Source organism: Pinus tabuliformis, chromosome X, assembly GCF_031772625.1.
Source record: "Pinus tabuliformis cultivar Carrire ecotype Pingquan chromosome X, CPIR1, whole genome shotgun sequence".
Taxonomy (NCBI): Eukaryota; Viridiplantae; Streptophyta; class Pinopsida; order Pinales; family Pinaceae; genus Pinus; species Pinus tabuliformis.
In genome coordinates this window covers 556,465,075-556,482,032 of record NC_142308.1, presented here as the reverse complement: position 1 = coordinate 556,482,032, position 16,958 = coordinate 556,465,075, and the positions used below count along the sequence as shown (strand labels likewise).

At 35.7% G+C, this 16,958-nt stretch overlaps 1 protein-coding gene across 1 annotated transcript; it reads right to left on the bottom strand.

Annotated features, from left to right (window-relative positions):
- Positions 1-9,994: 9,994 nt before the first annotated feature.
- Positions 9,995-10,810, bottom strand: LOC149141226 (AP2/ERF and B3 domain-containing transcription factor RAV1-like). Its single transcript, XM_089451183.1, has one exon. It carries the CDS (start codon positions 10,808-10,810, stop codon positions 9,995-9,997), a length of 816 nt encoding a protein of 271 aa, XP_089307309.1.
- Between the last annotated feature and the right edge of the window lie 6,148 nt (positions 10,811-16,958).

Genomic DNA, 16,958 nt, shown 5'->3' with positions numbered 1-16,958 from the left:
AGGGAGACTAGATTTAAATATTGAAAAAGAATTGGTAAATTTTTCATATGACAAAACCTATTAAATTAATTTGCAATCTCAACCAGTCATTTTAATTCCAATATAAACCACTTCTATAACATAATTATTATTTATAAGCATAAAATCCGTGTAATAATATTTATTTTTTAAAAATGTCATGAAATTTATTATAATTTAAAAGAAAAAATTATTATTAATTGGTACTAATAAACGTAAGTGGACTTAAATTAGAATGAGAATCTTTTAGGAATTTATAGTTTTAAATATTGATTTTTTACCATTAGGTTAGGATAATTGTTTCATAAATGCTCTAAATTAACCAAATACAATATATTTTAAAAAATTTAAATCTACAAACAAATTGTTCAACAAAATACTCTAACTAAATTATTTTAATATTTTTAATTATTTTATTATTTTCACAAAAATTCATAAAAATTAAAAATGGTGAAAATTTTAGGAGAAGTAAAATAATAATGATATAGAATGTTTAACAACAATTAGAAATTATGTGATTACAGATAAAAATGAATAACATTAGTGTCATCCTATAATTTATGTAAAGACTAATATATATTTAAAAGTTCTTCGAGATGAGATTATTTTTTTAAAATTTCATGAAATTTATGTAAAGACTAATATATATTTAAAAACAAAGATTGTGTTGATCTAAAAATCAATCATGGTTAAGCATGATCACCCATGGTACAATGTCGCATTATGACAAGGATTCTCTCAATATGAAAATCAACCACGATCAACCATGATTATTTTAGTGTTCTCACAGAGATTGTGTTGATCTGAAAATCAACTATGGTTAAGCATGATAATCCATGGTCCAATGTCGCATTGTGACAAGGATTGTCTCAATATGAAAAACGATCAACCAAGTGTATTTTAGTGTTTATAATATCTATCTTAGGGTTTATATATGTTGGGTTTGTAACATGATAATCATCATCAACCATGCTAAACCATTGTCGATCATGGGTAACCATCTTTCATAAAATCAAACATGATCATCCATAGTCAATCATGGTTAGCCATGGTTGAACATCACATTCTCACAAAGATTGTGTTGATCTAAAAATCAACCATGGTTAAGCATGATCACCAAGTTAAGCATGATCACCCATGGTCCAATGTCTCATTGTGACAAGGATTGCCTAGTTTATAATATTTATCGTAGGGTTTATATAAGTTGGGTTTATAATATTAGTCCGTTGAGTTTAATATTATTCTTGTGGGTTCATAATCCCTTAAGATTTTAGTATTAACCCCTTAGGTTCATGATATCAATCATGGTCGAACAAGGTCATTCATAGCCAACCATGGTTGAATGTCACTTTGTGACAACGATTATCTCAATATGAAAATGAAAGATGGTCAACAATTATCCAACGTCACACTGTGGCAAGGATTGTCTCAATATGAAAATCAACCATGGTCAACCATCTTTATTTTAGTGTTTATAATATTTATCTTAGAGTTTATATACGTTGGGTTTATAATATTAATTCGTTGAGTTTAATATTATTCCCGTGGGGGTTTATATACGTTGGGTTTATCATATTAATCCATTGAGCTTAATATTATTCCCGTGGGGGTTTATATATGTTGGGTTTATAATATTAGTCCATTGAGTTTAATAATATTCATGTGGGTTCATAATCCCTTAAGTTTTTAGTATTAACCCCTTAGGTTCATGATATCAGTCATGGTCGAACAAGGTCATTCATAGCTAACCATGGTTGAATGTCACTTTGTGACAACGATTATCTCAATATGAAAATGAACTATGGTCAACAATGATCCAACGTCACATTGTGGCAAGGATTGTCTCAATGTGAAAATCAACCATGGTCAACCATGTTTATTTTAGTGTTTATAATATTTATCTTAGGGTTTACATATGTTGGGTTTATAATATTAATCCATTAAGTTTAATATTATTCCCGTGGGGGTTTATATACGTTGGGTTTATCATATTAATCCCTTGATTTTAATATTATTCCCGTGGGGGGGGGGTTTATATACATTGGGTTTATAATACTAGTCTGTTGAGTTTAATATTATTCCTGTCGGTTCATAATCCCTTAAGTTTTTAGTATTAACCCCTTAGGTTCATGATATCAATCATGGTTGAACAAGGTCATTCATAGCCAACCATGGTTGAATGTCACTTTGTGACAACGATTATCTCAATATAAAAATGAACTATGGTCAACAATGATCCAATGTCAGGTTGTGGCAAGGATTGTCTCAATATGAAAATCAACCATGGTCAACCATGTTTATTTTAGTGTTTATAATATTTATCTTAGGGTTTATATACGTTGGGTTTATAATATAGTCTGTTGAGTTTAGTATTATTCCTGTGGGTTCATAATCCCTTACGTTTTTAGTATTAACCCCTTAGGTTCATGATATCAATTGCGGTCAAACATGGTCGTTTGTAGCCAACCATGGTTGAATGTCACTTTGTGACAACGATTATCTCAATATGAAAATGAACTATGGTCTATGGTAAAAAATGATCCAACATCACATTGTGGCAAGGATTTTCTCAATATGAAAATCAACTATGGTCAACCATGTTTATTTTAGTGTTTATAATAATTATCTTAGGGTTTATATACCTTAGGTTTATAATATTAGTCACTTGGATTTAACATTATTCCCTTGGGTTCATAATGTTTTAGTATTAATCACTTGGGTTTATAATATCAATCCCTTGGGTTTATAATATCAATGACGTCGGTTTATTATTCCCTTATCAATCATGGTCATCCATGGTCAATCATAGTCGACCATGGTCAACCATGGTCAAATATCGCATTGTCACAATGATTGTCTCAATATGGAAATTAACCATGGTCAACCATTTTCAAACATCGCATTGAAATAGATACCATTTTGATATGAAAAACAATCATGGTCAACCATGGTCCAATATCACATTGTGAAAAGGATTGTCTCAATCATGGTCAACCATGGTATAATGTTGCATTGTGAAAAAGATTCTCTCGATTTGAAATCAATCATGGTTAAGCGTGCTCAACCATGGTCCAACATAACTTTCTGACAGGATTGTCACAATATGAAAATCAACCATGGACAACCATGTTTATTTTAATGTTTATAATATTTGTCTTAGGGTTTATATACCTTGGTTTTATAATATTAATCCCTTGGGTTTAATATTATTGAACCATGGGAAACCATGTTTTATAAAATCAATCGTGGTCAACCATGTTAAATCATTGTCAACCATGTTAATTGTGACAAATATTGTCTCAATATAAAAATCAATCATTGTCTCAACCATGGTCCAACGACACATTATCACAAAGATTATCTCTATATAATAACCAGTGTTCCATGAGGACTCGCCCCCCCTAGGGGTCTAGTTTCCTCACTCCCCCGCGCTCCGGGGACTTGGGGACGAGTAGGGGACGTTGCCCCATGCTCCCAAAATGGAGGAAACTCGGGGGGACGTGCCAAGGAAACATTTCCCTTCCCTGAGGGGACGTTTCCCCACGCTCCCAAAAAATGGCCTTGCTTATAGTTTATGATTTAATAGACCTAGAGTGGTACAAAGCTACTCATGTTCTATATGGGGATAATGCCTTGTGCTGTCTTTTGGTTTCAACAAGCGTTATTTTAGAGGGTCAGTATCATGGAAATTTGCTGGACCATATAGCACGTACATGAATTTTCCCTTTTAAAACTTCTCCTTTTTTTCTCAAGTGATGGCTGGATTACAGTAGGGAGATAACTAGAGTGATAGGAAAAGAATATGAGACATTCAGTTTGTGTTTTTAATTTGCATGACATTTGACATACAAACTATGGAAGCAGCTCCTATGTCATGTGGGAAATAATTGGGTGGACTATAGACTAACATGCGTTTACTGCAAGCATGACAAAATACTATGGGCAACAAGAAATCTCAGGAACTGTCGTTATATATGAATTTATACAGTTACAAAATTTACACAGAGCACAGTGGCTCAGCTTGAATTCTCAGGTTTGAAAATTATTTTCACCCCTGAAATACATTGCTAGTTTGAAGTTTGAACTGCATGGCATTGCTCTAATAAGGTAGACAAATTATCCATGCCATCGTTGGTCACCCAAGTTGGTTCGCAGATGGTCATCCTGCAGTCAATGTCATTTGATAGTAAACTATCAGAAACTCTTTCATGTGATCTTCTCATCTCTCCTGGAACTAAAACTCTTCTTTCAGCATATGGTGTACTGTCTATATTATATATAATATAACAAACTTTCTAGCTTTTGGATCCAATACAGCTGGACAACCCATTGTAGTTGCCCCTTCTATTGCTCATGCAGTGTTCCTGATCTGTTCATTTACCTTTTCACTGAATTCAGTGGCTACCTTATCAAGCTGAAGCTCTCCCTCTGTCTAACCAAAATCTAAATTAGAATTTGACCAAGCTGAATTAGAATTTTAAATTTATTATTTTATATGATATTATAAATTTGGATAATGTCAAATGATATTCATATCAATGATCATGCTTTGCAGATTTTCAATTCAAACCAAATTGTCATAGTGGACTCAATTATAAATTATATTTTATATTTATAAACTTTTAAGACCCTGACGCTCCCCCATGTTTCCTAAAAAATGGTAGGGAGCTTTTGCATAGGCCGCTCCCGCGCTCCCTCGCTCCCTCGCCCCCTTGTCCCGGAACCTTGGTGGAACATTGATAATAACCATGGTAAACCATGGTTAATGATGCTCAACCATGGAAAATCATGGTTAACAATGTTTTATAAAATTAAATATGGTCATCCATAGTTAATCATGGTTAATCACGGTTGAACGTCACATTGTGATAAAGATTGTCTTCATATCAAAAACATCCATGGTGGTCAATCATGGTCCAATGTCACATTGTGACTAAGATTGTCTTCATATAAAAAACATTCATGGTTAAGTATGGTCAACCATTGTCCAATGTCAAAGATTGTCTTCATATCAAAAACCATGGTCCAATGTCACATTGTGACAAAGATTGTCTTCATATAAAAAACATTCATGTGGTCAACCATGGTCCAACATCACATTGTGACAAGGATTGTCTCAATATGAAAATCAACCACGGTCACCATGTTTATTTTAGTGTTTATAATATTTATTTTAGGGTTTATATACCTTGGGTTTCTAATATTAGTCCCTTGAGTTCATAATTCCTTGGGGTTTTAATATTAATTCTTTAAGTTTATAATACCAATTCCTTGGATTTATAATAATTAATATATATTATCAATAATAATAATAATAAGAATAAGAATAATAATAATATTTTTATTATAATAGTTTTTTTAATATTATTTCTATTATGATATATATACCTTGGGTTTCTAATATTAATCCCTTGAGTTCATAATTCTTGGGAGTTTTAGTATTAATTTATTAAGTTTATAATATCAATTCCTTGGATTTATAATAATTAATATACATTATCAATAATAATAATAAGAATAATAATAATATTTTTATTATAATAGTTTTTTTAATATTATTTCTATTATGATATATTTATCAATAACAGATACAATATCATGTTTCACAAATCATTTTTTAATAAATTAAAAATGTGATCACACTTAGAAACTGAAAAACCATTAACAAACTTTTCATATAACAAAAAATATTGGTTTGACGAATCTCAACCATACATTTTAATTCCAATATAAACTTCTCCTATGACATAATTATTATTTGTACACATATGTATCCATTTGAAATAATATGTGTCCTCTAAAAATATCATGAAATTTATTATAATTTAATTATTAAATAATAATAAAAAAAATATTATTAATTCATATTAGTATATATAGATAGACTGAATTATATATATAGAAATTAAGTTATACCAAGAATTAAAAGGTGGACGACCTCAGGATACGGAATTCAATTGATATGCACAAGGATTGAACGCGGAGCCGACGATGAACCCTAGCCGACTCTTCGCCGCCTCCCCTGTTTCGGCCGCCGCCCGGCCCCTGATCAGCCATGTCGCAGCCGATGATGCGAATCCAATACAGGAAACGCAGGTATTGACTCTCAGCCATGTCGCAGCCGATGATGCGAATCCAATACAGGAAACACAGGTATTGACTCTCTTTTCTAGCATGCGTGATATCAAATACTTACTGAGAGTTTCCCCCCATCTTCTCTTGGCCGATCTGGTCATTGGGGCAGACTATGAGTGGACCTCATATGATGCAACCAGATATACCCTAAAGCTCACGAAGTTGAGCACTACAGCCGTCGCAGACTCAGCGCCTTCGGCCTCCGTTTTGCTGCGGCTCTCTGTCGTTCAGGACGCAGTTGCTCAGCTTGGACTCGAACTGGGATTTCGATCTCCACCCACAGCCGCGCAGGTTATTACAGTTATCCTTCTGCCCAGCGTTCAGGACAGCCGCAGCAAGTTCAGCTCAAGCCCCTCTTGCCTTCACGGAAGATCTGCAATTGCCATTAGGGTCTTAACCGGTCTAATATCTGGTTGCTTCCGCCACGAGCCAGAGCAGTTGATCTCATCACTCGCTTGGTCTCCATACGGACCTGGGGCGATCAAATCCTCTCCGAAAGGCAATCGCAGCCTCAGATCTGACAACGAATGGCCAGATCCGGTCATCCAGCAGGCAGAACAAGACATGCCATGGTCAGATCCAGAGAGCAGTAATCATCTAGGCATAGGATCAAGGCCTGTATCTGACTCCTTTCAGATTTTAATCTCTCAGCCTTCAGGCAGAACCATCATGCAATGGGTTCGCCCTTCAGACCTGGTGCAGGAACTTAAACTGAAGCTAGAGTGCAGATTGGGGATTCCATCAAGCACTCTGCGACTTCTCTCTCAAGGTAAACAACTTGAAGATCCTTTTCAGCTCTCTGCTTACAGCATTTCTAGGAACAGCTTGGTGGTGGCGACCCTTCGTTTAAGAGGAGGGGCAGTGGGGCAATCTTCCTCTACCCGGCCTTTCTCATACAAAGATGCAGTCCACTCTGAGAACCCGAAATCTCCGGAAGCCCCTAAATCCAAGGTCTTCTTGGTTGACAAGATCGAAGAAGTTCCCTTTGTTGAACTCATTCATGAAGAAATGGCTTCCCAGCTTCAAGATTTTGCTGAAAGAGCCATCATCTGCAGATTTAATGGATTGTGGCCGCGTTCTCAGGATCTCTACACCTGGATCCATGCAAACTGGACACATCACTGCAAGATCTTTTTCTGTTCGAAAGGCTACTTCATAGTGCTATTTGATAACAGTAAGCACTATGAAAAAGCCTTAGAAGAGGGCCCGTGGTTCATGGGAACTGCAGGGTTATTCTTGACTCCTTGGTTCCCAGATTTTGATCCAGCCACTGCAGTCATTACCAAGACTCCGGTATGGATTCGGCTTCCAAACTTACCTGCCCACCTATGGAGTACTCGGGTCTTCAGAGCCATAGGAGACACCTTGGGCAGCTTCCTCAGTGGAGATTTTTGGCGGGAATCTAAAGGTCTCTACTCATATGCAAGAATATGTGCGGAGTTAGACCTGAGCAAAGGTCTTCCAGAACAGATCAACCTTAAGATAAACGACTTTGTCTGGACCCAGACGCTGGACTACGAGAATACTGCTTTTCGGTGTCGCCATTGCCACCAATCTGGGCACTTGCAGAATACATGCCCATCTCGCCCGGCAAAAAAGAACAAGGCCAATGCCTCCAAGCCCAAGTCCAAACGTTGGACTCCTTGCTCTCCACCGCCAGTGGTGGATTCTGGTTCCTCCAGCTCTGAAGATGAAGACAGCGATGAAGATCTGGAACAGGCCCCTCATTCCGTGGCCCCCTCCACCGATGGTCTGGCGCCTCCCTCGGACTCAGCCATTGCTCAGAAACGTGTTCACTTGTCCTCCTCCTCGGATTCAGAAAAGGAGGGCTTCCCCAAGGAGGGATCCCCGGTGGAGGATCCCAATCTTCAAGTTGTAATCGCTCATCCACCTCAAAATGGCTGGGTTGTAGTCAAAAAACGAAAAGGGAAAAAGCCACGTGTTGAAGCCTCTACCCTCTCTGGGTAGTTTTCCATGTTTCTTTCAGCTTCTAGTGACTTGCTGTAGCTCCTTGCTTGTTTAGCTCTTTTTCCGGAACCGAGGTTGATAGGTCTATCATTTCCGGTTGCCGGTTTCTTGCATCTTTGGGATGTATCCTCTTGTACATTATTTTTTACTTAATAGATTTAGTCTTAATCGAGAAAAAAAAAAAAAAAGATAGACTGAATTATAGTTATTAAAAAGACACCATAACATATATTTTATTTTATTTTATTAATTTAAAAAACAAAATAAAAATTCTAATTAAAAAACAATTTTTTTCATCAAAATAAAAACTTCAGAAAATAAAAAAATTATTTATATTATTAATATATATCAAAATTGAGTAATAATTAAACAATTATGTTCATGAGGCATCTCAATTTATCATATGAAGGATTGTATAACTATAAGATTCAAAATTTAAATTTTCATAATCAAATAAAAAAGAGATATATATTAAAATATTTTATATATATTAAAATTTTATAACCTTGAAATTAATATTTATTTTAATATATAAAATCAATACTAATTTTTTTTTTAATATAACTATGGCATGGAAATCCAAGAGTAAGATCTAACTTCTAGATTTAACAATTATGGCCTCCAATTCGGGACAAAGATCTACGAGTCTTTGGAATTGGTGTCGAGTACGCTATTCTTAAACATAAAACAATTCTTAAAGATAACCTCGACGACTTTGACACCGCAACATAGTTTTAATAAAAATCTAAAGCAATTCCCTCGCCACGTGTTCATTATTCTCGTTGAAGCCATTCAGTTGTTTATTCCCTTTTTCCCTTTTAACCTGAAGTTTTCTTACAGAGTAATCCTCTTGATAGTTCAAATTGTTAGTTTTTTTAAGTGTTTATTTTTTTTAATTATAATAATTTTTTTTTTTTGAAGAATTTATAATGTTAGATATTGATTTTTTATTATTAATTAAAATATAATTATTTTTCTAAATGCTATAAATAAGTTAATTATAATATATTTTTTAAAATTTAAATTTACAAATAAATGGTTTAACAAATCAACTCAACTAAAATCTTTTAATATTTTTACCTTTGTATTCATAAAAATAAAATTCATAAAAAATAAAAAAGGGTTGAAACTCTTAAAACAAATAAAATAAGAGTGATATACACGCTCTAGAGAGAATTAGAAACTTTGTAATTACCTGTCTTCTCTATTTAAATATTGTAAAAATGAGTGACATTACCCTCCTTTTTAATTAATATAAAGACTAATTAAAAATAGAAAAGATGTGAAAGTAGTTTTAAGTTAAACATTTATACCAAGATTAAAAAATATTATAATATATAGAATGGCAATCTCATGCACTAAAATTAATTAATTGATTTTTTTTTATAAAATAATGTATATGGAATTGATAATATCAGCATCTAAGTAAACAAATATATTAAAAAATGATCATCTTTACGTATATTAAACATTTATAAGATCATTCTAATTTATCAGATTCCAAGAAAATTTACAATCAAACTAAATTTAACTAAAAGAAAAATATTTATCTATGTAAACTAATTGAACCAAACCAAAAAACCAATTAATCTAAAATTATATATCAATATAAAACAACCCGAACAATTTCTTTCTTTATTTCAAAATTATATACGATTACCTTAAACAATCCCAACCATAAATACATTTTTCCAGAAAGAACTACGTAAACATATATGAAAGAATACATTTTCTTGAAAAAACAGAATACATTTTCCATAACGACAACCAAAAAGAAACAGGTTGCAGGTATGGTATCTTAAACCAAAGTGCCAATCGCAACCAACCCTCAAACTCATAGAACAAGGCCATTTTGCCCGCTTTCTCCTTCCCCTCATGCATTTGGATCAACTTCTTCACCAAATAGGATTTGGATCAAGTCCTGGATTGATTGGACATGACTGGTTTCGCCTTGAGGCTGCACTGATTGGACATGACTGGTTTCGCCTTGAGGCTGCACTGATTGGACATCACTGGTTTCGCCTTGAGGCTGGACTGATCGGCCATGACATTCCTCCTCACCACGAATAACGGTGAGTAAATTCCATGAGTGCAATCTCTCAAAGAGAAGAAGATCACCTACCTTCAAATTTTTCTGGCGCGTATAGTCTTTCCATCCATCGCTGAGCACATATCTCTGGTTCTGGTTCGTAATGCAAGTGTAACGGAAGTACCACGACTCTCCCTTCTCGTCCAGGAATACCAACTTCTTTTCTCTATTCTGCTGCTCATCCAGAGGAAAATAACGAGTTGCGTAATCTGCCGGAATGATCAATTGCTGGCTTAAATCTGAGTGGGTCACCTCCTTACTGAACAGAATTTCTGTGTGCCTCTTTATATCATCACCATGGCCACCACCATTAAACCTCCATAACTTCTCGTCGTAGGAATGATCTTTGATCATTTCCACTATCTTCTCTTTGGTGTAGATGGCCTGGAATTTGATTTCCTCCTCGACTTTCTCTTTGCTGAGAATGCTCATGCGGCCTCGGTTATGGGGTCTTCTGTATTTGACGATGGCCCTCTCATATGCTCTTGCAGCCTCCTCTTCACTATCAAATGTGCCCAACTCAATTTCTTCTTTGCCTACGCGAATCTGAGCTCCCCATTTACCGCTACTCTGAGCAACAACTCCTCTCCAACGCGACATCGCGCGATGATAGATGAGCAAATTTAACCACGGGACTTGCCCTTTGCAGAAGGCGTCGCAAGAAAACCAAGAAACAAGAAACGAGGCGAGACGTTGTTCGAGTTGAGATTATATATACATAGATATATATTTTATAGTAATTATATTACTATTATTAAAATATTTATTTCCAGATTTATTGAAGTTTACGAAAATGTGCATATTTTGTTTGGGAACAAAATAAAATACATTCACTCAATTATTACTCTAATATTTATCATTTATTTTTATATCTCAAATTTTTTTTTCTAAAAATATGTGTTTGACACTCCTCCTTTAATTTTAATTGTTAACACGTTTTTTTAATATGTATAATTACTTTATTTTTAAATAAAATTATTTATATGGCATTTTAAAAGATATTAATAATAATAAAATTATTTACTAAAATATTTATATTCTTCGCATATATTCTTCTATGAAAGAGTTTTGAGGATCGGTAAAAGAGTTAAACATGTGCTCTATATATACTTAGGTGAGAGAGTTTTGAGACTGGGTGAAAGAGTTAAACACATACTCTATATATACATTTCCTTGCATTCTGCGCATATATTCTTTAGTGAAAGAGTTCTGAGGCTCGATGAAAGAGTTAAACAGGGACTTTATATATACACTTTCTCGCATTCTTCGCATATATACTTCAGTGAAAGAGTTCTAAGGCTCCGTGAAAGAGCTACACATACTCTATATATAGTTCTGAGGCTCGGTGAAAGAGTTAAACAGGTACTTTATATATACACTTTCTTGCATTCTTCGCATATATTCTTCAGTGAAAGAGTTTTGAGGCTCAGTGAAAGAGCTACACCTACTTTATATATACACCTCTTGTAATGTCTCCACGCAAGAATTTTCTTTTTTATATATCTATATATTGATACATTTATATAATTCCCATACCCATTGGGCAACTAAGGGAATTGTTTTACTTACGCCACCACTTGCATTCCACATTTCATTGTTTTAAAAGTTGGCATATTGTTTTTATATTGGCTTTACAAAAGTCTTATGCATGAGATCCACACGACATTTGGTAATGAGTTATCTTTTGATTTTCCTTCTGCCGTCACGTGACATGCCTTATCCATTTTCAAGTGAATTAACTCTTGCTCGGCTTTGTACTGTACGAGGCTGGTAGGAATGTCTCTTCCTCTGCCTTGCATGGTAATCCCTGCTATATCGACGGTGGGGAAACACATCATTCAATCCAACGGTGGCCGGATAATCTTCTTTCACAGGCTGCCAACCTATTCTATCGACAATCTCGGGAGTTGGCTCATTTTGTTAGTCGATTTTCCCTCTCCGGGGATTTGTTCGGGCTCCGCCTGTGCACTCAGACCCAAGAGCCGACCTACAGTTGTTGTCCGAATACTAGTGGTTCGGTCATCAACCCTTCAGGTAATGACGAACAAAATTATGGTTCCCCTACATCAGTTGATTATGGGCTCCTTGGTTTTTTTTATTGTTCATAGAATGGCTCTCGTTGACACTAGGTTACACATCTGCAGGTAAGTTTGGCTATGGAAGCAGCCTGCAACTTTGGGACAATGCTATTCATATACTGGTCGGGGCTCCTTTAGCAGGTAAGTTCCTTGACAAGGAACTGAAGTTATATTACCTTGAATTGTAGCTACTGTAGAAGGCATAACTTTCTCTAATATTTAACTTGTGTTATATGTTTTGCGATTGCCCAAGCTGGGCGCCTACCTTTGCTTGGTGGCCCATCCATGACTAAGGGAAGACCCCATCTCTGCCCAGAACGAAATTCCAGGTATGGAAATCCCTCCGTCTGTGGCCTTGCCTGTTGCTTCAGAGTTTCTCATATGTTTTTGAGGGCAATAATTCCTCCAAGTCTTTAATAATTCAATGAGCAAGGGGGTTTGGAGGGTATTTCGCCCCGCCCAAGTCCCATTTTGTACTGTAATGTCTTATGTAAATTATTTACTAGATTTTGGGCCCACTTTAATTCCTCTGTTCGGACTGTATGTTTGTATATATAGTTTTTGCGCACACATGGGTTAATTTAGCTCTCAGCACACTGGACTGTAATTTATGTGAAAGATGTATTTCTTTTCTTTGTTAGCAGAGTAATCTCGTAGTGTAGGCCTGACAGGGGATTTCTGCACTGTGGTTCCACTGTGCAGGTGTTTCTCACTCTTTTAATTTATTAAAGTTTGGGTTTTTCGTACCTCTTTTCATCAAGTTCTGTTCTCTACTAAAGATCTAAATGTTTGCACAGCCTTATGGTGTTGAATATTCACTATGAGATTGGTTTGAATGTATTTTTTTTTATTATCCTCCTTTCAAGTTGTCCGAGTCCTATTCTTTCCACACATCCTATAGCTTTTCCTCTTCATTCCTGATAGCCACCAAGTTCTGAGCCTTGTATGATGTGGCGATTTAGGTGCAGAAAGTTTATAACCCTACCCAAACTAATTGCTTCTTTTGCACAATACCAGCTTTCCTATGGTCTCGCCACTATTAGGCTTGCGTACAGTGTGGTCTCCTGCCGAGCCATGCCATTCCTAACTCTTCTTAACATAAGTGGTTACCATCATTATTATGTCAGTTATAATAGTCATTGTTTTCTTGTTTGAGATGGTGTCTCCTCCTTAAGGTAGGAGCAACTTCGTGGCTTGGGCAACAAGGTTTTTTCTACTATTATATGTGTATGATTGTTGCATAAAAGTAGACTCAGACCGAAGACTTGTAGCCACTTGAGGTAAAACTGGTCTTTAGCCACTGCTTCATTCTCTCCTATTTTGGATTTGACTATGATTTGCATCGTAATTATCTTATGTGGTTACTTGGGGTTCCCTTGGGCGACTGTTATAATTTTCGTTGTCTATCCACGGGATTTCTTTCTTTTTTGTCCTATTCTCAGGCTCTCGAAACCTGTCTATATTATGAGATAAATTTCTTCGCAGCAAATTCTTTTTGACTGCCCTTACCAAATAAGTCAACACCCAAATTTACCAGCTTGTTTCAATCTTAAGTCTAAGGGAAGTTTTATATAGACAGATGAAGCAGTTTCTGCGTTTGACCTCTTTCTATTGCCTATCCTTCCATACCCAATTAATGACAACAATTCTTTTAAATTAAAGTACTTCTCAAACATCGTGTTTTGTACCCATATACACTACTTTAGAAAAGCTGCACTTACAGAAAATAAACATTCTTTTCTTTAGGATTAAGTCAGAGCCACATACCTGTGTTGTCCTCTGTAAATGCACTTCTTCTTTCTGTTTCCTAGATATTACCACCATGTACTCTGCAACTAGTCCTCCACCCGACCATGAGACTGTCTTTCGAGACCAGTCTCCCCCCTAGCTTGCTCAAAGACAATTGTCTTTGCTAGTTGCAGCACTTCTACGCTCCTACCATCTGATCCTCACCAGACATGGTAAGCCAACCCTTTTTCCTCCCACTTCCTGTCCTCTACAGCACAACGTTTTTGTTTTTCCCCCTTCTTCCCTTTTTCCATGGAATCCATTCCACGGTTAGGGAGGGGAAAGGTGTTTAGGGTTTGCAATTGTTTTTTTTTTAATACATTAACTGCTCAGAACTTACATAACATACCTGTTACTGGGAAATTATTCCACAATTCCATTTTTGAAATAAAAATAAATATTAATTAATTCATGCAACAGATAATAATCATCATCCTCTCATTGGTGTCTTTTTTTTTAACTGAGGTAAATAAAAATATTTACAATAGTCACAGGATATGACACCTCCTCGCATTCTTCGCATATATTCTTTGGTGAAAGAGTTGTGGGGCTTGGTGAAAGAGTTAAACATGTACTGTATTTATACACTTCGTCACATTCTTCGCATATATTCTTCGGTGAAAGAGTTCTGAGGCTCAGTGAAAGAGTTAAACATGTACTTTATATATCCACTTCCTCGCATTCTTCGCATATTTCTTCAGTGAAGGAGTTTTGAGGCTCGGTGAAAGAGTTAAACACGTACTTTATATGTACACCTCCTCACATTCTTTGGATATATTCTTCAATGAAAGAGCTCTGAGGCTTGGTGAAACAGTTAAGCACATACTTTATATATACACTTCCTTGCATTCTTTGCATATATTCTTCGATGAAAGAGTTCTGAGGCTCAGTGAAAGAGTTAAACACGTACTTTATATATCCAATTCCTCGCATTCTTCGCATATTTCTCCTGTGAAGGAGTTCTGTAGCTCGGTGAAAGAGTTAAACACATACTTTATATATACACTTCCTCGCATTCTTTGCATATATTCTTCGGTGAAAGAGTTAAACACGTACTTTATATATAAACTTCCTCGCATTCTTCACATATATTCTTCGATGAAAGAGTCTTGAGGCTTAGTGAAAGAGTTAAACACGTACTTTATATATACACTTCCTCTATGATATAAGACCATAAGGCTCACATCTGCGATGATCAGTTTTGAGGCTCGCATATAAAACAGAGGCTCACATATATTCTTTGGCATTTAAACCCGGGTTCAAGTATGAATATTTCACCACAGTTACCAAATATTACCAAGGGTAGACCTAGCAGAGTTACTCTACAAGGCCTTTATGAGTATATAGAGTCTTTAGAGAAGCGTAGAGAAGAAAGAGAAGCCAAGCTACAAAAAGTGTTAGAAGCCATGCTAGAAAATAAATTTGCATCTCTTGAAGACACGATCCAAAAACAAATAGAAAATAAAATAGAACTATTGGAGAATAAAATGGAGGCAATGGAGACTAGGTTGCAAGTTATAGAAAAACAAAACCAAGATACTAACCAACCATCCCAGCAAGGAGATGTTGATACTTTAGAGAGTTTTAAAATGAAAGACATGATTAAAGAACTAGAAGAAAAATTTAATAGTCGCCTCACCCTAAATAATGTGGTAGATAAGTTAGTGTTAGGGTTCAAGAGAAATAAATATAATAATCAAGAAATAGACATTCAAACCATGTACACCATGATTATCTGGAAAACCCCAATTGGGGAAAAACCAACCAACAATAGATCTATTATTGCCAAGCCGACCAACAACCTGAGCTTTCACCACTCAACCATGGCTACCTACAACGGAGAATACACAAGCCTTTCAAGGGCTTCAACTACATGTAATACCATGGGCTCAATACCATGAGTCACCAATACTAGGTGCCCAAAACCACAACTATTAACTATAACTGTTGACATAACCTCAACTCCACCATAGGGTCAAGTTTATCTAACAATCCCCCCCTTTAAACTTGACTTTGGGTTTTCCTTGGCCAAATCTAGCCAAATCTACCAAGTGAGCTAGCCACCGCTCACCTCCAGGCCCTACCCAGTCAATGTTAGGGTATTTGATAATCTCACAAGCTGTCCTAGTTCAACATGCTTCACCATACCACCACATGCATACCCATATCACCCAAGCAGACATTCAGACTTTACCAATAATTTATTGGGGTAAGCATGCTTTACCAGGTCTTACAGTCGTATACACATTTACATGAAAATTTCCATTTTATTTTTATTTTGTTGCTATCTTGACCCACACACAACTTAAACTACTGCAAGTTTAACCATGCATTTCACCCTGTAAGACTCCTATCCCACTATTTAACCCTTCTCTTGTAACTAAATTTTTATTTAAAATTTCTATTACTATTTCATAATAGAAATTTTTCTTTAACCATAAAAGCCCTTCAACAAATTTCTCTAAAAAAGAAAAAAATAATTACCTGACTTTCTTGATTTTTTTAAATTTCCAAAAAATATTCCCAAGGCTTGCATTTTCTTCTTGCTCCTCATCGAACGAGGCCTTGGAAAAGTCTTCAGACTTCATTTTCTTCTTGGTCCTCATCGAACCATCACCCAATGGACATCGCTCATTTGTGCAACGAGCTATTGCTTCAACCAGTGCCACCACTTCGTGGATGGGAACATTTCGAACAAATGTCCAAGGCCCATGCCAACTAGAGCTCTGATACCACTTGTTAGGGTTCAAGAGTAATAAATATAACAATAAAGAAATAGACATTCAAACCATGTACAACATGATTATCTGGAAAACCCCAATTGGGGAAAAACCAACCAACAATAGATATATTCTTGCCAAGCCGGCCAACAACCTGAGCTT

What these genes read in the sequence shown, in the direction of transcription:
- LOC149141226 (XM_089451183.1), bottom strand. Translation starts at nt 10,810, where the DNA reads ATGTCGCGTTGGAGAGGAGTTGTTGCTCAGAGTAGCGGTAAATGGGGA.